The sequence below is a fragment of the Mytilus californianus genome, unplaced genomic scaffold, assembly GCF_021869535.1.
Source record: "Mytilus californianus isolate M0D057914Y unplaced genomic scaffold, xbMytCali1.0.p SCAF_11, whole genome shotgun sequence".
Lineage (NCBI taxonomy): Eukaryota > Metazoa > Mollusca > Bivalvia > Mytilida > Mytilidae > Mytilus > Mytilus californianus.
In genome coordinates, this window is record NW_026262593.1 from 73,096,294 (window position 1) to 73,121,416 (window position 25,123).

Consider the following 25,123-nt stretch of genomic DNA (forward strand, 5'->3'; position numbering starts at 1 on the left):
TTTGATTGAATTTTTCTTTAAAAGTTCAAAACTGTTCTAAGTTACATGTAAAATGAAATGTTTGATATAATCAGATTTAGATGAGACTAGACAGCCTTGACGATGCACTGCTAAAATTATGTTGATCACGTCTAGCAGCTTCTTGGAAAGCAGTTCTAGCAGAGTATGTGTCACCCATTAACTGGTGAGCTATGCCACGCATTATAACTGTATTCAGGCAACTCGGAATAATCATTATAGTTTCACATTTTGTAATTGTCTTTTGAGCTTGTTGAAGTCGTTGCAATGACTGTCTACATGATGAAATGTCATGTAGATGGTAGTAACATAGAAAGTTTAGGAAATGTGCAAATGGTAACGGATGAAAATAATTATGCCTCCTCCCCGACACCTCTAGTTGTAGTTCCTGCGGAATTATTGAAGAACCCTCTTGAAATATACAATGATGAATTATTAAGGATTTCATTATTGTACTAAGTTTTTCTTTTTTCATAAGATTCAGCACGTGTTTTTGAATAGGATTAAAAGTCTTTTTATAAAGAAAAAATGAAATATAAATTTTCTCGTCTGTGCATTTCTGCAATGTATATGATATCATGGTTAATGAGGCTTCGTAGTTTTTATGAACATAGAAGAAACAAGCTAACTGCAGCAACCCTGACACTGCATCCGCATTTAAACCGATAACCAAATGATTAAGAGCGTTTTTGTAACTGACGTAGCAATGTTTGTTGCCTAGGCTATTTGGATATTGTTTTTTGTCTGCAACAAGCATAAATGCTTCTGATATTTGTATAGCGAATAAAACTCTAGATGTACCAGTTTTGGAACTATGTAGAAAAGTATACAACAGTCTCAAAAATCGATCAGCTCTGAACATTGTACGAATAGTATCAACTGTTGGCATTATTTGTTGTAATAATCTGCTGTTTCTGCTGATTAAGGATTCGGTGGATTCGTTAGACTGGTTTTGATAATCTTGTAGAGTCTCAGAGGATGCAAAACAATTAATTCCTTGTCGATAAAATTCGTTAGTATTGTGATAATTTTTTCTTTGTTATTAGTATTAAACCTTAATAAGAACAAGTTATTCTCTGGAATAAAATAATGTGACAATATTGAGTATCTTACACAGTAGAGCAGTCTTTTAAGAGATGCCATAAAACATGGTAGGATATTATCTGGTCTCCATACAGAGGGATCTGTTTCTTCTGATATCCAAAACATCAGTGTTTTTATGAAATATGAACACAGCAAACCTTTCAAATCCTCATGTTTCTCTACTAGTTCCTTCAGCAAGATTTTTAACATAGCATAACATAATAATTGTGTATGGCTGAAAGAAAATAGTAAAAATTTTTCCGCTACAGAAAATGAAATTCGCCATTCAATGTTTTCATTTATAGACCCTTTGCATCCAATAGGAACAAATAACACACCACAGGATATTATTTTGGAAATAAGTTCAGGTGAAGGCCATGCTGTACGAGGTCTTCTTACCCATGGCTTTGCTTGACATATCCATGCATCGCATTTTAGACACCATACAAAATCATGTTCATCATTTTCACTTGTTATACACGGACCATGAACTTTTTTTGGTATATTATCTAAGCAATAATGTGACATACAAAATTGCTTATATTGTTCACTTGAAAGCACATATCGCAGCTGATTCATTTCTAACACATTTAAAAATCCCCCGGAATCCTCAAAAAATAGTTTCCGAGTTTGATGATGAGTTACAAGATATAATTGTGTAAAACATGGTTGTGTCTCATCAGTATTCATAATGAATGATAACCTATGACTGTCGATAACAAGTTTTTCTGTTTCTGATTCATACACTTTAATGTTATGATCTATAAACATGATATCTATATCACTTCCTTTCAAATCGAGTCCTTCACCTTTACTACCACTAGTTATGGTGTTACATTTTTGACCGATGTCATTAATAACCAAAGCCAACCTCCTTAATCTCACAACCTCCTCAGATCCAATCTTTTGGCAAAGATAATTGTAAAATTTCAAGGACTCGTGTTTCTCTCTGGTCATACCCTCCATGTTCTGCATACCAATCTACAAAATAAAATTGAATTAGCCAGACGTTTTGTTCTTAGCATGCTTGCAAAAATTTCGGAAAGAAAACTACCACCAATACAGCTGGTCAATACATTCGAAATTTCTTTTTGGAAACCATTTTGAGCTTACAATTGGAAAACAACAAAGATTCCCGAAATTCATGTTATTCGAAGAAGAACTCCAAACTTCCTTTGTAAGGGTTTATACGGATGATTTTAAAGTGAAATCGGATCTACATCTTAAAGATGCAGAATCAGTAGTAGTCATATGACTTTCAAGGTTTATTCATTGGATCTGTGCTCATTGTTGATCAGGTTTGGCAACATATGCCTTATAGATTTTTTTATTGTATTATTTTTCTCTACTTAAGAAGCAAATGCCAGGGAGAATTCTAATTAAAAATATCCTTAGTTTATATGTAAAAGTAAAAATCAGCACTTCGAAGACTATACATATTTTTTGTAGATCTCAATTTCCCTTTTTAATCTTCATCAATAGCTAAGCAGAAAGTACATGAAAACATACAAATCAGTACAGGAAATATATTTAACTTTTAATTAACAATATAATTAAAATGCAAACAATGAATAATATAATCATGATTATACCGTATTAAATAATGCTCATAGCTACTAAAAAAAACTCAGTTATCAACCTGCTGAAAAGGATTGATTGATTTATTTATTTGTGTTTACTACCAATTTCAGCATTATTTTGCAATTTCGTTGCAGTCAGTTTTTATTGGTAAAGGAAGCCGGAGTGCACGCAGAGAACAACCGAAATTTGGTAGGAAAACTTACAATCATAGTTAATTAAGATTTGAGTCGAGCGCACCTACCACGTGTGGGATTCGAACTCATAACTCCAGTGTTGACAGGCTAATGATACAGTAGTCCGACTACTTAGACCACTTGACCACCGAGGACCCCCTGCTGAGAAGGAAACATACTGTTGAAAACTCTAACAGTTCAGAAGGACCTTGTGCAATTCCAAGAGCAAACTCTACAGAAAAATTAAAACATGCTTAGTGTTCCAGACCCAATGACTTAATTTAGCAAAAGAGAAATTTAGGCTTGGAATTTTTTAACATGAACAAAAATTCAGCAGGCATCCCCTTCACCTGTTATATATAAATCTGTTGCAGCTTTTCTTACAGGTTCAATTGTGCTTTGTAAATCTGTATGACTTTTGAAATTCGTTCCTTTGGTTTGATCTCGCTCATTGAGTCCATAAAATTCAATAGTCGTACCTGGCGCATAAAAAACAAATCTCTTTTATGGTTTTCACCTAGTGGTTCAATTTTTTGACTTAGTCTTTATATTATTTGTAGGTGCTATTTTCCAAAGAAAGTCCGCTGTTCCTAAGATGCGCTTCTACATTTTCTAGTGCGGGAATGCCTCGAAAATACTTTTGAACTTTAGGAGATTGACCTGGTTGTTCGAGTTGGAATGAGGCCAACTGATGTTGACATTAATCAATGTGAGCGACACAGACATTACATAACCTTTAATTGTTTTCCATTACTGAAAAAAAACATGCAAGATACAGGTAAATAGTTTAATAACAATTATCTGTTGAAAATTTTAAAAATTAACAGCTCCAAAAAGATAACTTGAAATTGATCAAAATTCTAACCTTTCAAAGCTTAACTTTAAACTTTATTTGACCTTTTAACTTTTATGATTCGAGCGCCATTGATGAATCTTTCGTAGACAAAACGTGCATCTGCGTACACAGATATAAGACGGCTATCTTTGATGAGTTTGTTGTTATACATTGTAGTTATTTATTTCTATTTTTGTTTCTAATTTGGTTTTCGTGTTATGGTTCTATTGTCATTAAACTTCTTACCTTCTTTTTGTAATGCTTGTTTCTATGATTCAATATTTTGAAAAAACAACTTATTTATATAGTGACTTTGAAACAAAGAAATGAAAATAACACTAAATAAATGTGTTGGATCCGAAGCGTTTTGTCGTGGATTTTCCGTCATTAAGGACAATTTTAAAACAATCAAAAATTTACATGACAATTGTATGAAACGAAGAATATGGCATAATATTGTTCAAAAAGCAACAATGAAAACGGAAATGGAAACGAAAAAATCTTTCAGAGAATTTTGTAAACAGTTTCCTTATATACATCGCTGTTCAATTACCATCTCGTGACTTGGTATGTTTTCTAAAAATATCAATGTTACTTGACATGGATAGTTCAATCTGTAATTCCCCATGCTAAATTTAAATGACTTAAAATCTTCCTTTTAAAAAATTCTCAGATAATTGAATATAGTGCTCACTCTACAAAATATTACCAGTATCAGTTTTAGTTTTTTGGGTCATGATTTATTTTAAACATGCTACATTATCAACGACTGCTGTTTATTAAACAATATTATACTAGACAACTCATCTATCATTAGTACAGGATCTAAGTGACACAATCTGTAGCAAGGAGAAATATGTGTGTCCTGTCTGTGAATGAATGTTGTGAGAATAATTCAACTAATATAGTATGCTTTTTCTATCATATATCTTCATATCAAATACACTAAGTACAGAGTACTCGCAGCTACTGACAGCTTGTTTAAAGCCAATAACAACTAATAAAATAAAACATGCATCTTAGACTAAAATGTATTCCTTTGATTTATGACAAAAGAACTGTTTTTATCTTTCATAGTGAGTCTATTAGGTTCTCTCTCTCCCTCTTTTTCTCTCTCTCTCTCTGTGCTACCTTATGTGTTCCAATCTTGATTAACATTTATATTTTTTGAACGGGAATATTTTCAAAAGAAAGTTGGCGCCTCTAGTTTGGTACTGACTTGAAAAATAGTAAATAGTTTGAACTATAGAGGACAGGTTTAGTAAATCGAGTTGAAACGTGGCAAATGTATGTTAACTTTAATCCATTTCAGCGACATAAGCCATACAGATTGTCATTACTTTTCTCCCTCTCTCTTCTAAAAAGGCATGCAAGGACATATTTTAATAATATGAAGATTTAAGAATAAAACAAAACAGCGCAAAAAACTTTAACTTTAAATTCATTAAATTGATAGCGTTTCTTTTAATTGAAGTCTATTTATTTTGTTTGAGTATCTCATTTGATTTTTATTTTCTGCTTTCATTAAACTTCCGGCCTTTATTCTGTAATAATTGTGAATTTGATTCAAGGTCTGTTTTGTAATTTGATGAATGATTTATAAAGACTAGCTTCCGCAGTGATATTTCTGGATTTTCCGTCAGTAGGGGCAATTTTAAAGCAATGGAAAATTAACATGACAAATATATGAAACTAAGAATATGGCATATATTGTGAAAAGAGCAACAACGAAAAAGGAAATAATTTAGGTGTTAAATAATCAATTTCATGACATTTATATTTTCATAAAATAATATAGTTATTTGGTATGGATATTTTAAACGGTCTTTCCTCTTGCTAACTCTTTAATAATTTAGAATCTTCATTTTATAAATCATCAGATATTTGAAAATAGTGCACACTCTACAAAAATATGTTTTTTTTGTTTATGTTTTGATATTTTTTGGTCAAGATGTATTCTACACATTATATGTTCTGATGCAAAGCTGTTTATTTTAAATAGTAGACCAGTACTAGACAAAACAAAAAAAAAACTTGATTATTCTTTTCATCGGCAATTTGTTATCATTTTTAACTGTATGTTTTTTTATTGAGAATAAATAAAATTTAATAGTTTGATTATGTTTACGCGTACAAAACGTTGTAATAGTTGTTCGGTTGTATGAATGAAGTCGCACTCACTTCATTAATACATTGACGGGGATGGACATCTAGATGTGACGTTGTTGCTCTGTTACAAGACGTCATTACCAACTATTGTTTGAGTTTCAAGTCCTGTTCATGGTTTAAAAACTATAAGCCAGTAAGATCAAAAGCAAAAAGTACAAATTGTCGATAAAGTAGGATCTTAATGATAAAAAGCTGTAGCAGAGAGAATTTTGTTTGCCCAGTTTATAAAATAATTTGTTGTGAGAAGCATTTATCTTCCATAGTATGTCACTTAACTCATAAGGGTCTTGGGTGGTACAGCTTCATTTTTGCATTCAAACCCTATCCACACCCTGAAGTATGTCACTGTTTTCGTCTATTATAAAGTTATCAGATCAACTGTGAAACTAAACAACAAAAAATATTATTGACAAGATAAATTCTCATCTTCTCCTTCTTTGTAGAGATCAACCAGCATTGTAACTATTTCAAACATTGTAAATTCGACAGAACTCAAACATTAGTGATGTCAACGGTAAACCCGTAGGACCGAATATCAAGTATGTATAATAAAACTGCAACAACTATAAACCTGCTTTAAGGTGTTTTTGTGGGGTACGTAAAATGATTTAAAAGAAAAAAAAAGAAAATGAAAAAAGGAATGAATAATATAGAAAAGATTCAAAATTAAAAAGCAGTAGATTTTGAAAATGTAGGAGTTGGCATGGTTGATCGAGTTTGAAAGTGGCCAACTTATGTTGTAATTAATCCATGTCTGCAACAAGTGCCTTAGATATGCTAATTAATGTTGTCCATCTTTCTACTGAAGAAAAGGATGCAAGGAAATATTTAAAAAAAAATTAAATATAAAATGTGTTTTGAAAATTTAACTTGAAACTAATTCGAATTTCGCACATTAAGAATTTCTGAAGTTAAAATGATTGTATTCGATTGTTTAATTTGATTTATGTTTTCTTTTGTGTTTGCGTCGATTGATATTCCGACCTTTATTCTGTAATAAATGTTAACCTGAAAATTTTTCCTAAATAGATGACTGATTTATATAGTGACTTTGTTTTAAGGAAATGAAAATAAAACTAATAAATGTGTTGTGGCCTATCGTTTTACTGGCTTTTCTTCCATTAGGGACGATTTTAAAACAAGTAAAAATTCACATGGCAAATATATGAAACGAAGAATATGGAATAAATTGTCAAAAAAAAAAACAACAATGAACAAGGAACTAACAAAAAATATTTCCGAATATCTTGAAAAAATTTCCTTCTGCACATCGCTGTTCAATTACCATCTCATGATTTTATATGTTTTCTTAAAATATCAATGTTACTTGATATGGATATTTATACTGTAATGCCCCATGCTAATTCTTTATGACTTAAAAGTTTCCTTTTAAAATTCTCAGATAATTGAATATAGTGGACTATGCACACCTTAAAATATATTTCCAGCGTCAGTCGGGCCAGGATTTATTTTTACATAATTACTAATGCTTTATTCAAAAGCAATACATCTAACATAAAATGTAAAACTAACAATTATATGCGTTGTTTACACTTGATTTTTGTCTGATGCACAGCTGATTATTTTAGAAAAATATTATATTGGACAACTTACCTATACCTAGTACAGAATATGAGTGACAAAAGCCTTTGAATGAATGTTGTGAGAATCATTTAACTTCCATTTATGTGACTTCTATTTACTGATAAGGGTCTTGATGAGCTTTCATTTCTGTATTCTATACTTTTCTAGGCTCATTTTCTGTATTCTTTAATTTTACCCTTATTGTTTATATTCTTATTTATCCTTATTTTACTTTTCCTTCATTTGTTTACCAATTTATTTTGCTATTCCTTAATTTTTTAGCCAATTTTCTTTATTCTCTATTTTTGTCTATAATTTTCTATTCTGTAAACCTCGTCGACACCCTCACTTATGTCATTGGTTTTATCTAATATTTACTTGTCAGTTCAGGTCTTGAAACAAGGCAACTTGAAGAAGTAAAATTGGCCAGTCGTTAATTTTGTTGCTCACCTTGTTCGTTTTTGAGTAAGTAAAAGGATTGTCATTTATTAAAAATCGTTTCGTCGAAATTACCTCAATTTCTGAAAATCAATATTGTTTTGACCAAAATATTAATCTCTGTGTTTGGCTTTTATTTTGGAATCTTTATTATTTAAAGTAAAATTGACACAATTACCTTTCGGATACTAATTTCAAGAAACTTATGTTGTTGTCATTCAGTCTTCCGAATTCGGCGTTTTAGAAGCAAAAAGACTGTGGGGAATTGTACCCAAAAGCAAAGGTCAATTTTAGTACCACTTTTAAAGTTTATATTCAACTTATTGAAGTTCCTGTATATGTTCCTCGTGCACACGCTAGAATGTCAACGTATATATGCGGATTCTACTTCACGAAATTTGATAACACTGGACGTATTTATATTTTTCGTCTGAACTAAAAGTGGTATAGATTAAGAGTATCAAACAATATATCATGTACCATCAAAAGTCTGATTGAAAAAAAAAACAGTGCTTTCATTTTTTTTTTTTTGGGGGGGGTGGGGGTAATTGTTTTTGTGCCAGAATAGGGGAGAGTTGAGCGCTTATACTCTTTATGTGTCTGTCCCGTATCTGGAGCCTGTAGATCAGTGGTTTGCGTTGCTTCATATCTGTCATATTTGTTTTTTTAGATTGTTTTGTTATAAATTAGGCCGTTCGGGAATAGTGGTGAAACAGTACAACATAAGAACAAACTGTACAAATCAGTTGCAATTGGCTTAACTCAAAAGATTGATACGAGGCACACACACAACTAACATAAAAAACAATAGACACTAAGCATAGAAATCAGAGAACTCGCAGTTACTGAAAGCTAGTTCCAAGTCAATTACAACTTATACATAAGTCATGTTATCACAGACTAAAATATCAAACAGTATACACCAATCGGATTTAGAAGCACACCTCTGTAATGAAGTCCGTATATTGTCAACATGCACGTGCGCAACGTTTCAATGAGATATACAAACGTCATACGATAGTGCAGAAGGTACGATATTGCTGCGAAATGGGAAGTTAACAATTGGAAATTAGAAATCATCACGTGTGTTTAGTTTGAAGTCTTCCATATGTTGCAATATTAAGGAATAGATTAAGATATATAACAGACCCTCTACTTTCGGTAGCATCATCAATTTCAAGTTAACTACCATATATGAGATGTAAGCACTCATTGACATGTTGGTTGTTGAGTGACAGGACATCATCATTATATATGAAAGTGAAATTAAAGATGTTTTGTTTATTTGTCTTGATGACGTTCATCTTCTGTAGGAATTCTGCTTCATATGAGTATCAACATCTTCGCTAGCCAAGGTTTATGCTCAGTCCCGTTTCTCTTCATCTTTAGAGGATTGAGTCATAATTTCGGATCCATAGGGTAATAACTTCCATTTGTAGCAGTTGTAACTGGATGCTTCAGATCAAAAAGCGCCTTCATAGGAACAAATGTAAATGGTAAGAAAAGTAAATTAAAAGTTGCGATGTGCAGATTGTGCAACGAGTCTTTACTACCAAACAAAGGATAATTTTTTTACCACTTTTACAGTTCTTAATCAACTTATCGAAGTTCCCGTGTATGTTCCACGTGTAAACAATGGAATATCAACGTTTATATGCGGCTTCTGCTCCAAGAATTTTGTACACTTGACGCATTCATATTGTACATCTCCGAACTAAAAATAGTTCGTTTGCTCTCATTGGTCAAGAACGATGAAGTCGGAGTGGATGTGACTTCTTTCGGTCACTTTCGCAGCGCTATATTCACGAATTCTGAATTAGTACCCGTTGGAATACCGACTTCTGCTGAAATATCAATCCACCAAACTAAACAAATATGTTGTAGATCAAAAAGTCCAGCTTTTTGATGATATCATCTTCGGTGTATTTGTTGTAGGAATCAGTGTGATTCTTAACAAATAAAGATATGTCATGACCTTAAATAAGACATGTGTAGCTATGTTTCCAATTTTATTAGAAAAAGCTCTGGGAATATAAGTGCAAATTTTATTCTACTGCTTGATATTACTGCAAAACTGTAAAGATTGTGATTGAAGTTTTTGAAGTAGATCTTTAGAATTTTTAAGAATCCACATTTGATTGACACGTCTGGTTGAATATACCTCATCATTATATATCTGATGGTCAGCGTTTGCTTTAGACAGAATAGGGAAAATATGTTAACTCGAACATTTTGAAGACCCGGCTATATATCGTTCTTTTTCATGATTTTGGGGAAGTTAAGGTATGTAGTTCACATATGGGAGAATTTTATCTTCCTTTTTTTTCCATTTTCATAAGAAAGAGAGAAGGAAGCATAAGTCGTTTTCAAAAATCTCTTGTTTCGTAAAAAATGTAGGGGTATATGTGGGATTCAAAGCATTGCTGTGAATTAAGTTCTTAAGTGAGATTTTCAAAATAATGACTTTTGAATATAAAAACAATATAGTGTGAGGCCTTGTCTGCTGGAACAACACCATATTTGTCGTGAAGAGACGATACCGCCACCACAACCTCTCGCTTCTTACAAAGGTCAGGAACCCGTGTGCATATAGTATAGCGTAGATTTTGAATGCGCATCTGAATGAATAACGAAAAGCTTTGATCCATTTTCAAATAAGTATTAAGTTTTGGTTCATCTGGTTTCCGATTTACCCATTTTCTACCCAATTGCTATTTGCATAGCGTTTTCTTTTTGTCAAAAATGTCCTTCCTCATTTTGCTAATAATAACTGAGATAACGATTTTCAGACTAATACGGCATAACGGATACATATTTTGTTTTTCAGGTATATAGACACATTGACACCCCTGCTTTATTTTGATTAATGAAGGAACTTTCTTTGATATAGGTTTCATTTTTACTTCACCAAATTGATTGATTGATTGATTGGTTGTTTTCTGACATCACTTTCAGCACTATTGGCTATTCTTTGGCGATCAGTTTTATTGGTGGAGGAAGCCGCAGTTGCCAGCAGAAACTACATACCTTCGGCAGGAATACTGACAATCTTTGTAATATAAGATTTGAGTCGAGTGAACCTGCCATGTGCGGAGTTCGTACTCACAACCTTAATGCTGATTGGCTAGCAATTAATCACATGCAAAACAGTTCAACAATTCTAATACACAAATTTATATTACAAATTATATAACATACATACTAACATTAATAACATTATTTTATCCTATACAATTCATATTACAAAATATATATTATGCATAATAACAAAGACGTACTAAACATTAAGTTATCCTGTACAACTCTTATTACAAATTATAGTACATACATACTATAAACAAAGACTTAACATTATGTTATCCTATGGAGGCCGGATGCGGCCATTTCACCTTTTCGCGTTTTCGCGTTTTCTCCTTTCACTTTGCAAACGCGAAATCGCGAAATCGAGAAATCAAGAAATCGGGAAATCGGGAAATCGAGAAATCGAGAAAGCGAAATCGCGAAACTGAGAAATCGGGAAATCGGGAAATCGAGAAAGCGAGAAAGCGAAAACGCGAAATCGAGAAATCAAGAAAGCAAAAACGCGAAAACGCGAAAGCGAAAACGGTTAATGAAATAGATTTCTCGATTTCTCGATTTCGCGATTTCGTGTGAAAGTGAAAGGAGAAAACACGAAAACGCGAAAAGGCGAAATGGCCGCGTCCGGCCACCATATTATCCTGTACAATTCATATGGAAGTCACACATAAGTTTCATATGATGAAGACATAATCTTTCAATCAGTTTAATTGAAGTCTGGAGCTGGCATATCAGTTAACTGCTAGTAGTCTGTCGTTATTTATGTATTATTGTCATTTTGTTTATTTTCTTTGGTTACATCTTCTGACATCAGACTCGGACTTCTCTTGAACTGAATTTTAATGTGCGTATTGTTATGCGTTTACTTTTCTACATTGGCTAGAGGTATAGGGGGAGGGTTGAGATCTCATAAACATGTTTAACCCCGCCGCATTTTTGCGCCTGTCCCAAATCAGGAGCCTCTAGCCTTTGTTAGTCTTGTATTATTTTTAATTTTAGTTTCTTGTGTACAATTTGGAGTTTAGTATGGCGTTCATTATCACTGAACTAGTATATATATTTGTTTAGGGGCCAGCTGAAGGACGCCTCCGGGTGCGGGAATTTCTCGCTGCATTGAAGACCTGTTGGTGACCTTCTGCTGTTGTCTGTTCTATGGTGGGGTTGTTGTCTCTTTGACACATTCCCCATTTCCATTCTCAATTTTACACTACGTTTGTTTATACATTCTTTGTCATACACAATTCATATGATGTCACACAAAAGTTTACACTCAGTCTGTTTATACATTCTTTGTCATACACAATTAAAATGGAAGTCACACACTAGTTTGCACTAAGTTTGTTTATGCATTCCATGTCATGCACAATTCATAAAGAAGTCACACATAAGTTAGCACTACGTTTGTTTATACATTCCTTGTCATACTACACAATTCATATGGAAGTCACAAACTATTTTACACTTAGTTTGTTTAAGCATTCCATGTCATACACAATTGATATGGAAGTCACACATAAGTTTACATTAAGTTTGTTTATGCATTCCTTGTCATACACAATTTATATGGAAGGCACACACTAGTTTACACTAAGTTTGGTTATGCATTCCATTTCATGCACAATCCATATGGAAGGCACACATTAGTTTACACTAAGTTTGTTTATGCATTCCTTGTCATACACAAGTTATATGGAAGGCACACATTAGTTTACACTCAGTTTGTTTATGCATTCCATTTCATACAACATTCATAAGGAAGGCACACATTAATTTACACTCAGTTTGTTTATGCATCCCTTGTCATACACAATTCATCAACAACTGTACTATAACATTGGTTGTCAAAAGTAATTAAGAAAATCAAATTATGCTAGGAAACTATTTTTTCTCAGATATTTGAGATAAAATTATGTAATAGAAATATTGTTTTCATTTTTCAAAAAACCCTTTTCATAACTTAATAGTACATTAATTTGCCTGCAACAGCTATAAACTGCAAAAACTCAGTAATCAAATTCCGATCACTTAAAACTTTTTACATGATATGTGGAAAATGAAACCAACTGATTTCATTCTAGCAGAAGCGAATAAAGTAAGGGTGTAGGATACATTTCACTTAGGCATAAACCATAAAACACTTTCTTTTATCTGAAAAGCAGAACAAAATATGTAATGGTTCAGTGACTAGCAAATGCACATTAGTAATCCAATGTTCCATTAAGTGTCGTAATCCCTGAAGAAGATAAATATCAAGGTAACAAACAAAAACCGCGGTAATTACATGAACTCTATAGGAGCTGGAATTATATGATAAATTGATGTCTTTATCTTGAGTATAAAAAAATGCAAATAGTTGCTTCCTCTTCATTTCAAATATTAGTGGGAAAAAAACTTGCAAACAGAATAAGCATCGCAAACATAAAAACCTTCTGCTATCCTGAGCCTAATCTAGGCTAAAATTGTTGCCACACAGTAAAATTGAACCAGAATAAAATTTAAAATCTGATGAAATCAAAATTGACTGTTATTCCTTGATTCATCCTTAGCAGTTTGATTTCATATCATAAGTAAAAGAGAGGCGAAAGATACCAGAGGGACATTCAAACTCATAACTCGAAAATAAACTGACAACGCCATGACTAAAAACGAAAAAGACAAACAATAGTACACAAAACTTAACATAGAAAACTAAAGACTAAGAAACACGAACCTCACTAAAAACTGGGGGTTATCTCAGGTGCTCCGGAAGGGTAAGCAGATCCTGTTCCACATGTGGCACCCGTCGTGTTGCTCATGTTAGTACAAACCCGGTAACAAGTCTAATTCGGTAGGTCTCTTTCGTGAAAAAGGGGACGGGATTGTAGTAACTGTTAAAACAAACCAAATAATTTACAACTATCAGGAAGTTTGTTTGAAAAACAAATAATTTTTGCAATAATCATGATAATTTAAGTACACATTTAAAATTGCTTCTAAGTAATACACTTGTTTCGAGTCATTTTTCTAGGCCGGAAAACTAAAATTACAAACGGTTGTGTGGTGTCTTTTAGGAGACTGTGTCTAAGCAAACGTGTTTATGAGTATACGAAAAACAAATTGCTGAGTTAAACTTAAAAGATAGCCATCAAAATATGTTTACCCTTGTTAACTCTGTAAATAACAAAATCGGCCTTCTAAAGAACAAACACATGGCAAGAATAAGTTATAGGATTTTAATTCAGATCAATTTATTTCAATATTAATTGCACATACGCATAACAATAAGGTTTGTGGCATAAAAACCTAACAAAAGTTAATGTTAGCCAAAAATGAAGAATACAACTGAATATTTGCTGTGAATTGTGATGACAGGGAAAAGGTAGTCATGGTCTATTTTGTTTGAAAATTTAATTTGAAGTTATACTGTTGGAATAAAATCTTATCAGAGTAGACTGGACAGCCTTGATGCTGCACTGGTTATATTACACTCATCAAGTTCAAGAGCTTCTTGGAAAGCTTGCCTTGCAAAGTATGTCTCACCCATCATCTGGTGAGCTATGCCACAAAAAATAATTGTATACACGAACTCAGGATTCGAACCATTAATACCACAGTCTGAAAATGTCATTTGAACATGCTTTAGACATTGTAAAGACTGCCTGCATGATTTTAAGTCATGTAAATGGTAGAAACATAGGAAGCTGAGAAAATGTCCATATGATAATGGACGAGAAGCTGTAAACCGATTTGGGATTTGCGGTTGTTCTTTTTGTAGTTCTTGTGGAACTAACGATGAATTCATGTCAAATCGAAAAGGATTAACAATTAATGATTTTGTTATTGTATGAAGTTTTTCGTTTTTCACCAGAGTCACCACATTTTTTCGGATATAACTTAATGTGTGATTTAATACTCGTCTGTGTGTTTCTGCAATGCGTATGTTATTACAATTAATGAGGCTGAGTATTTTTTGTGAACATAGAAGAAAGAAGCTAACATCAACAAACCTGATACTGCATCTGAACGTAAACTGATCACTAAATGACTAAGATCATGTTTGTTCCTGAAATAATAATGTTTGTTTTCTGCGCTATATGAATATTGTGTTTCTTCTTGAACAATCATAAATGCTGCTGATAGTTTTAAAGCGAATAAACCTCTAGATGAAGAAGTTCTGGAATGATGTAGAAAATTGTACAGCAGTATCGAAAATTTACTACCTCTATAATTATAAAGACTTTCACAAAATGTTGGCAATAATTGTTGAAAGAATCTGATGTTTCTGCTTATCAAGGATTCAATATTTTCAAAAGGCTGGTAGTGATAATCTTGCAGAGTTTCAGAAGATGCAAAACAATTAAAGCCTAGGTTATATACATTTTCAAGTATGTGGTCAATTTTTCTTTGTTTTTAGTATTGAATCTTAAATATAACAAGTTATTGTCAGGTATAAAGTAATGTGACATGATTGAATATATTACATAGTACAGTAGTCTTTTTAGACGTGCCATGAAACATGGTATGATAGTATCCGGTCTCCATAAGTGTGGGTCTGTTTCCTTTGAAATCCAAAACATCAGCGATTTTAAGAAATATGAACACAACAAACCTTTTTAATCTTCATTTTTTTCTACTTTTTCCTTACTATGATTTTCAAAAAAGCATAACAAAGCAAATGTGTATGGCTGAAGGAAAATATAAGAAAATTTTCTGCTGCAGAAAACAAGATTCGCCATTCATTTTTGGATCCTTCGCAGCCAATTGGAACAAATAACACACCACATGATATTATTTGAGAAATAAGTTCAGGTGAACTATATAAACTAGATTATTTGTCTCGATCCTGTTTTACTGCAAGGTTTTCAAACGTTCATGGTCCGTGCATATTAGACAGAAATAAAATAACACATTGTGAAGGCCATGTTGTATGGCTTTGCTTGAAATATCCATTTGTCACATTTAATACAATATGCAATATCATAACGATCATTTCTGTCTGATACATGTATGCACGTGTTGCTTAGTTTTTGGTTTTCTATGTTGTGTCATCTGTACTATTATTTGTCTGTTTGTCTTTTTATTTTTGGTCATGGCGTTGTCAGTTTGTTTTCGATCTATGAGTTTGACTTTCCCTCTGGTATCTTTCGTCCCTCTTTTATAAAGTTCATTTGAAAGCACACATCCACAATGATTTTTGTGCCAAATTCAGATTTGTCACAAACATATTTGGAAGCCTTCTATTATGATAATTTAGAAGACACAATTGTGTGAAACATGGTGGTGTCTCCTCACTATTCATAACTAACGGAATCGAAAATAATTGTCCTCTAACTTCTGTTTCTGATTGATACACTTTTTAAAGTTTGGATCAATAATCATCATATCAATATCACTACCGTTTAAATCAAGTCATTCACCTTTACTTCCACTAGTTATCAGTTTAACTCTCTGTCCAATGTCACTTATAACGCAAATTGACCTTCTAATTCTGACAACTTCCTCAGTTCCAATCTTTTGGCAAAGATATTTGTAAAATCTCAATGATTCACTTGCCTCTATAGACATCTTCGTCATTTTCAGATTGGCAGTCTACAAAATAGAATAGACCTAGATGTAGATTGATAAGTTGTTTTTCATCGCAGCGATGTTAAGGCAATTTCGATAAGATTTTGTCAGGGGCAGATAACCCCGTAAGGACCTCATTATGTATTCATATATTCATTAATGGCGAAGATTCCGTAAGCTGCGTCTGTCGATGAGACTGTTATGAAATCAAATTACATACATGCCTGTTAACTAAAAACGGGTAGCCATATGATGTAATTTGTTTATCGAAACACGAATATTTTATGTTTGTGCTTTAAATATTATGGTTAACAGTTGCAATAGCTGTTTTTGTTGACGAGATTGTCGGCTTGTAGACCCCGCCTCCTTTTGCAGATTAACCAATCAGTAGACGATCGCCGTCAAGTAGATGTTTGTAGTTTGCAGAATGGAAAGAACCTTGCAGCGAAAATTATTTTCACTTCTATGTGAAAATCTAACCAGAAAAGTAAGTGTGAGCCTCCAAATATGTATTATTTATGAAACATACGTTGCTTGTTTTGTTAATCATTCGCTTCAGAAATAAAAAAAAACTGTATACTTATAGATAAAAACGAGTTCAGTGTTGGCAAGCATGATATACACGTGGTCATGGTGGTCAAAACGAAACTAGACTGCAACAAATATCTGAAATTTGAAAATTATAGAATCCCGTCAATAAATGAACAGAATATCGAATGAAACAAGATCCCTCCATTATACCGAGAGCCCATTCTCAACATTTACCCTGAAATTCGTTTCTAAATTTCGTTTAGCAGGTACCTGCCAAAAAGGGGGGGGGGGGATTCCACCGTTCACTTCTCTCCGGCACCCGCATTGCTGGAGCCATGACCCCTACTTTCATAGCATGGAGCTCTTAATTTGTAACACAGGGTACACAAACTTGCTCAAAAGGAAGCCTTGCAAGACATAATTATTTGGACTACCCCCCCTCCCCCCCCCCCTCTCTTTCCAACTTCTTCTCCCACCATTTAATCAGTGTGAAGTCCATACTATATTATTTTCTGCTTAGTGCTGTATTAATCAACTTTGAATTTAAAAGGGCGGTAAAGGGTTAATTTTATGCAATGACCCAATGTTTTCTATTTACCCAGTGTATATATTTTATTTCACTTATTTTCCTGTTTTGAAATTTGACCTCTCAATACATGTATCTCGTGTTTGGTTCGATGTGCGTGCTACATGTTCCCCCTTATTTATTTCCATGTTTCCTGTCGTACAATTTATTTCTCATGCTTGTCAAAAAAGATTTGCAATTCTTTTGAATATTTATGGTTCATGTATGTGATAAAGAACTTCAAATTTAAATGTACTATAAATAATAATTTTTTGAAATCGGATGCAACTTAAGCTGTTAAGGAAGTTAAAAGGTGACAGCAATATGATTACAACATCTTTATGTCCATTAAAAATGACTGCAGAAGGCTGAGTATCTGGGTAATTATTTGGAAATATCCTGGACAGTGCGTCTTTCTCTGGAAAAAGCCTGTGCACCTTGAATAAATTATCTTATTATCTGTGAACCAGTATTTTTTAAATCGTTACCAATTCAGAAATATATATATAACCAATTGCAAGTTTATGTACTTAAATTGATGGCTAAATTAAACAATTTTTTATACATAGTCAAAATATTATTATAATTTCTTGAAAGGCTTTGTTAATGATTAACTGGGACGCCTTCCTAATGTTCCTATGACCGTCATTATTAGGAAGGAACCGCAGCAAAAAATTGAAGAAGCTTTTCATGACACAATAATATTATACTAATTAATATGTAGTTTGCTCATCAAGACTGCCCACTTTGACATATTCTTTTTATATATATGTAGGACTCTAAAGTGCGATGGTCACGCTAAAGTGCGATGGTGTCAGACGCTAAAGTGCGATGGTGTCAGACGCTAAAGTGCGATCAGATGACACGCTGAAGTCAATGGTGTAACGGGAATAGGATTCAGGCGATTGTTTTTGTTTTTTGCTGTGTTCATATTAGTTTTTCGTTTATTGTATTGTTTCTAAATCATGTCGTTGTTATTCTCTTTTGAATTGTTTTACACAAGTCCTTTCGTGATCCTGTATAGCTTTCTATGCGACGTAAGCCAAGGCTCCACATTGAAGGTCATAACTTTATTAGGTGCATACGTCAACCATATTTGGTCTTTGGTGGATATTTGTTCGTTGACAATTACACCACATCTTCTTATCTGTTTTTTTGTTTATTGTTTATTTTGTATATTAATCAGTCCGTTATCTTTCTCGTTTGAATTGTTATACACTGGTCGTTTTGATACTCTTTGGTCGTTATAGAATACTATCTGCGGGGTTAGCCATACGGTAACCTATAGTTAATTACACTAATGGCATTTAGCATTGGATAGCGACTGGTCGCTTTGGCAATCATATTATGATACTACACCTCTGGTCGTTATGTTACTGTCTTGTCGACGAGTATCCATCTCTTTTACGGACATGACGAACCATATTTTAAAAAATTGTTTTTACAAAATTATTCAATTAGAAAGTTTAAAAGTGGCTTTTATTTCACGCAAGTAAAAATTTGAAAACAAAACGTTTAATAATTTCATGTGTCCGAAGCGCATTTCTGGATTTACCTTCATCAGGAACACTCAAAGCCAAACATTTGAAATCCGAGGATGTATAAGCATGATAAGTACCGAAACAGTTGAAGAGCTATATGCTTTTCCAGTAAATGACATGGGACGAATTAAATACTTTGACACTTGGTGTATTTTGCCATTTTCGCTCTCTTTTATAGTATACACCTTCCCCTTACTAACGTCAGTTTCAGTCTATGTTTATGAAAAGTATTTTTTTCCAGTATACTGACAGAATCATGTTTGTCCCCGCCAACACAGCGGGATCAAAGGTTTGCATTCTGTTACTGTGGATGATTTTTTGGGAAGTAACTCCTCCACATACACACTCTTCTAGCACCGACCAAAAATGTTCGGGATTGGGATCATTTGTTTCTTGTCTATTAAAAAATCTTTATCTGCACTAACATTCTCGTTTACGGGCATGTCCATTTTTGTTTGTACAAAAGGCTTGTGGCGTCATAATGCGATTTAAGTAAAGTTGCAAACGTCAATACTTTCGCGAACATACGCACTTTAGCGTATCGCGGCATCAGACTTTAGCGTGTTCAATAAATAGCACAGACTATCGCACTTTAGCGTATCAAACCATCTCACTTTAGAGTCCTACATATATATATAAGTAAAACAGTATTTAAATTGAATAAACACTGCATGCATCATCGTTCTAAAAATAGAGTATTATATCTGAACTGTATCCCTGTTGGCAGGAATTAAAACCATTACTCGAAGATATATCCCCGGTAAACAGAAGGGTCAGTCCGCCCGTCCCATGAATATTTTTCTTTGCATCTTTCTCAGGAACATTACAAGGATTTCTGAAATTTGGTTTCAGGGTTTATATGTGTCAGCTATACCGTGTGATGCTTTTGTAGATTCATCACTCAACCATTGTTTACCTTTTACTTTAAGGGCATGGGGGTATATTAGTAGCTCACAGATTCACTTGTTTGTTTTAAATTATTTTTTTTTGGGGGGGGGGGTGGCTTTTTTTTTAGCACAGCTCTTTATTTAGCATAGGATGCAGCAATTCTAGAAATCCAAGAAAAAATAGGCATTTATATATCTACGGAGGAAATCCTGATATCAAATTAGGGTTGTGTGGCAGACGTTATTTCTTTATTTTAAAAATTATATGAATCTGACATTATACATATGTGTATGCTCCTTATTTTAAAAAAAGTACCTATATGTAATTAAATAATTACTTTCTCTTATTATTTTTAGCTCCCCTGTCAATTACAAGATACAGTATGCCATTCCAGCTTTGATGAAATAAAGTAATGGTTTGATTTGGAGAGCTTTATTATTATCATGATTATAGACAGGTAAATTGTTTTATCCTGACTAACTATTGTACAATGAGACAACTCTCCCCAAGAGTCCAAATGACACAGACATTACCAACTATGGGTCTTTGAATGGCCTTCTACAATGAGTAAAGCCCATTCTGCATATTTGGCTATAAAAGGCCCCAAAATCACAAATGTAAAACATTTCAAAGGAGAAAATTAATGGTCTAATTTATGTAAACAAAAATGAATGAAAAAGAAATATGTAACACAGCAACAAACAACAACCACTGAATTACAGGAACATACATTGTACATACAGAATGTGGATGGGTTAAACATGTTAGCGATCCTGGCTTTTCTTCCTGTTTTATAATTTGTCCAAATAAATTTCTGTTCTTACATCATGTACAATGTAAGAATATTGTATGATGTAAACTCAGAAATTATTGCAATGTTTTTATGAGGCAACCTTGAATATCGCAATAAAAGGAACTCACATTCTGAAATCTATACATATAACTGTACAAGTATGCAGATTTTTCTGAAATCGCAATTATAAATCTCACATTTTTGTCCATTCTTCAAAAATTGCAAAAATAAATGTACCCAATAATCATGATAATTTCTTAATTTAATCAATGTTAATGAAGTATCTGTACCAGCAATAAAATTTATTTAAACAGACATGACAGATATTAATACAATAATATACTGAACTTGCTAGCAAATTTTTTTTAGCTGTGGATTACTGATATTGATATTGAAGTATTCCTGTCGGAAAAAGAGATACAAAACAAAGTAAATTAACATAAATAAATATTTATTACATAATACATCTTATAGGCACATCTGGGTTTTTGTCTCGCCTTGACGGAGTCAAAAAGCGAGACGTAGGTATGCTGTTTCTGGCGGCGGCGTCAACAATGTATTAGTTTGTGATTAGGTCTAGTTCATGGTGAACAACAAGTGGTAGGTCAATGATATTTGGTATGCAGTTGTATTAGCATTGGCACATCTCATTTCCATGGAGATTATTTGGCCCTGCCCCCTCAGTTAAGGTCTATTGACTTTGAAACTTTTCATAGTTTACATGTATTAGTTTGTGATTAGGTCAATTTATGGGGAACCACTAGTGGTAGGTCAATGATATTTGGTATGCAGTTGTATAAACATTGGCATATCTCATTTCCATGGAGATTATTTGGCTCCGCCCCCTCAGTCATGGTCTATTTACTTTGAAACTTTTGCTTAGTTTACATGTATTAGTTTGTGATTAGATCAGTTTAAGATGAACTGCTAATGTTAAGTCAATGATATTTGGTATGCAAATGTATTGGCATTTGCAAGTATTGTTTCCATGGAGATCATATAGCCCCACCCCTGATCATGGTTCATTGACTTTGAAACTTTTACATAGTTTACAAGTTAATGTTTGTGTTGAGGTTTGTTTAAAGGGAACGACTTATAATAAGTCAATGGTATTTGGTATGTAGTTGTATTAGCATTGACACATCTCATTCCATGGAGATTGTTTAGCCATGTACCTTCAGTCATGGTTCATCGACTTTGAATATTTGCATAACTTACATGTTAAAGTATTGCTATTTTAATTTCAACATTTGCATTATCAAAATTACAAAAAGGCGAGACATATCTCTGTGATAACAGTTATTCTCATTTAACTTTAAAGTTTTATAAGAGTACATGTAGTGCACCTTATTAAAATGTGTGTGGAAAATTAAATCCTTGTTCAAATGATGAATGAAGACATTATTAAATAAGGACAGGGAAATTATTTTGTTAGCATTTTAACAGTAACTTCTTGAAGAAATATGTTTGCACTAACTTTTGATTACTTTTCACATGTTAAATATTTCATTTAATATATATAATGTTTGCATTTTCATATTTCAGGGATGATGACCTGCAGTAGAAAGTTCCTTATAACTCATCATTGCCATTACGGAAGATCTGATTGTAATTTGTTTAGAAAGCCACCAAATATGTCCATGAAAAGTAGAAAAAAGACAGCAATTCTATATAATGTACATATAAGTACTAAGCAGAAGCATTGACTGTTTCAAGACCAAATGAATTGGAATTTAGTGTTTTGATGCTGAGAGACAGAGGAAAATTAACTACACAATTTAGCTTCTTTTTCATCATCATGTATCACTGAAGTTGATGTTTACCATCTTAAAGAGCTTTTATCTCAGTTAAAATGAATTCTAAATACGGACATTTTGGAGATTTGTGAATTTTCCTACAATTGGAGTTTCAAAAAAGGATTTCATTTAACAAAATTATATTTCATGGATGTAATTTGTCGTTTCTTTCATGAAATATTTGAAAAATCTGCAATACGTTTGTATCTGACCAAGTGAGAGATCTACAAATAGACATATGATATTCAGTTGAACTGTAAACATGGTAAAGAAGGAGATATTCATTTATAAGACTTATATGAGTGTTTTGTTATTTTTATGGCAATTACGGGGAAAAATAGTAATTGATTTAAACATTAATCCTACCTAGATATACATGAGATATACTATCATATACATGTAGGCATACAATTCACTTATGCACCACTAATGGAGTTACATGTAATTATAAAACTAAGAATATGACATATGATTGCCAATAAATTAACAACTCTTCATCAGAGAACAAATAGTCATATTATATATTGTCCACCAGCATGACCAGAGAACAAGAAGATCATATTATATCATGATTTATATTTCAATTTCATTTCATTTCATAACAGTTAACACAGAATAAAGGTATACAAAAAGTTCAGAAGCATAAAAAAGTGTTTTAATTGCAGTTGTTGTTCATCGTTAAGTGATTTAGTCATATTGATGTTGGCCTTCAATACTGAGCAAGACCTCTGTAACAGCCACAGAATGTTTGAACAAAAAAATTATCTATACTTATATATTTGTCTATACTTAGAAATCAGAATTTTTTTTCATTTTTTGTCTAAATTAAAATTGGTTATACAATTGTATACGTTTGGCAAAAAAAAATATAAATTTATTTAAATGATGGTATTATTTGTATCCAGGATTTTCTGAAACTGCAATAATTAATCTCGCATCTTTAATTGTCCTTACATTGTTCAATAATTAAAATTATCTTGGGAATAAATTTACTCAAAAAATTCTGAGTCTTTTTGAAGGATATATAAACTTGGCATTTTTGCGCCTGTCCCAAGTCAGGAGCCTCTAGCCTTTGTTAGTCTTGTATTATTTTTAATTTTAGTTTCTTGTGTACAATTTGGAGTTTAGTATGGCGTTCATTATCACTGAACTAGTATATATATTTGTTTAGGGGCCAGCTGAAGGACGCCTCCGGGTGCGGGAATTTCTCGCTGCATTGAAGACCTGTTGGTGACCTTCTGCTGTTGTCTGTTCTATGGTCGGGTTGTTGTCTCTTTGACACATTCCCCATTTCCATTCTCAATTTTATTGGAAACTTGCGATGGAATATTTTCACAGTTACTGTTTTAGAGATTCTTATATCTAGCATGTTTAGCAAAAGATGTTGGGTATACATGTATGGCAATGAGACAGCATCCCCAAAACAGACAGAAATTGTTTTGTTCTCAGTTTGAAATTGCACACATATTTTTGTATTACAGCTAGAATTTGATATAAAAAAAGATGATGTGGTATAATTGCCAATGAAGTTTTGATTTACAATTAAGTCATTTTTTTACTCTTGTGATTGGTTCAGGTAAAGATTAACCACTGATTGTACCCTTGCAATGATATTTGTAGTAAGTAGTTTTATAAGCATTTACACATCATTTTGATTTCCATGCTGACTAGTTTGTCCTGTCCGCTATGTCATGATTCATTCACCTGACACTGCCTGAAACTTTTGGATTGTGTATATATGTATTAATTGTGAATGAGTTAGTCATTTCTGTGTATTTATATTATATATGGTACATAGAATTTCTTTTATTCTGACAGAAAAGAAATACCATTCAGTTGCCTCCAATCTCAGCAGGTGATGGGAAATAAGTTTTCTGATTTTGACATGTTTGAGATGAACCTTAAAATATTATGGCACTTGATAATGAAAAAACAATTGATTGATTGTGCTGAATGTCATGTAAGCACTTTTGGCTATTTCTTGGCTGTCCATTTGTATTGGTGAACACTGGTAGACAGGGATTTAATATGAAATGAGCAGCAGAAAAAAAATAGGTCACTATTTCCAACTTCATGGTATAAAGATGATTAATCTAAATTATAAGGTTGAGAAATTGAGATGATATATATGACAAGGTTGTTGATTGAATCATAGGTACATGTACATGTATCTGAAACTAATTGGATGTGGGTTTTTTTCACAGATGCGATTAAAATTAGTCGTGTATATATATGCATCCGATATTTGTCAAACTGGTTATCGCTTTATGATATAGTGTAAGCATAAATAATGAGAGCTCAAGGTACATTTTTTTGAAGTATGGGGTACTCAATGCTGTAGCAAGCCATACAAAATACTGGCCTGGTAACTGGTGAAAATTCATATTCATTCATAGGCAAAAAAATTACCCTACCCCACCAGAATAAAATTCAAAAAGACCTCCCAATCATGATTTACAAATTGATACCAGTCACACCTGAGATACAGGAGATATTCAACTAGTAA

General features: G+C 32.8%; 1 protein-coding gene and 1 long non-coding RNA gene across 4 annotated transcripts in view; one reads left to right on the plus strand and one right to left on the minus strand.

Moving 5' to 3' along the window:
- Nucleotides 1–617: 617 nt before the first annotated feature.
- LOC127720671 (uncharacterized) overlaps nucleotides 618–25,123 on the minus strand; it is a 241,483-nt gene continuing 216,977 nt past the window's right edge. The window contains exons 1-2 of one of the 3 annotated variants that reach the window (XM_052227390.1): nucleotides 3,206–3,947; nucleotides 618–2,082 (exon numbers count right to left, since the gene is read on the minus strand). In XM_052227390.1, coding sequence (XP_052083350.1) covers nucleotides 940–2,076 — 1,137 coding nt within the window. In that variant the 5' untranslated portion in view covers nucleotides 2,077–2,082; nucleotides 3,206–3,947 and the 3' untranslated portion in view covers nucleotides 618–939. The other 2 variants (XM_052227389.1, XM_052227391.1) reach the window with 2 other exon arrangements.
- On the plus strand, nucleotides 16,847–23,281 carry LOC127720687 (uncharacterized). The gene is made up of 3 exons (XR_007990926.1): nucleotides 16,847–16,990; nucleotides 20,385–20,485; nucleotides 22,367–23,281. It is a non-coding gene; the product is annotated as an uncharacterized LOC127720687 (long non-coding RNA).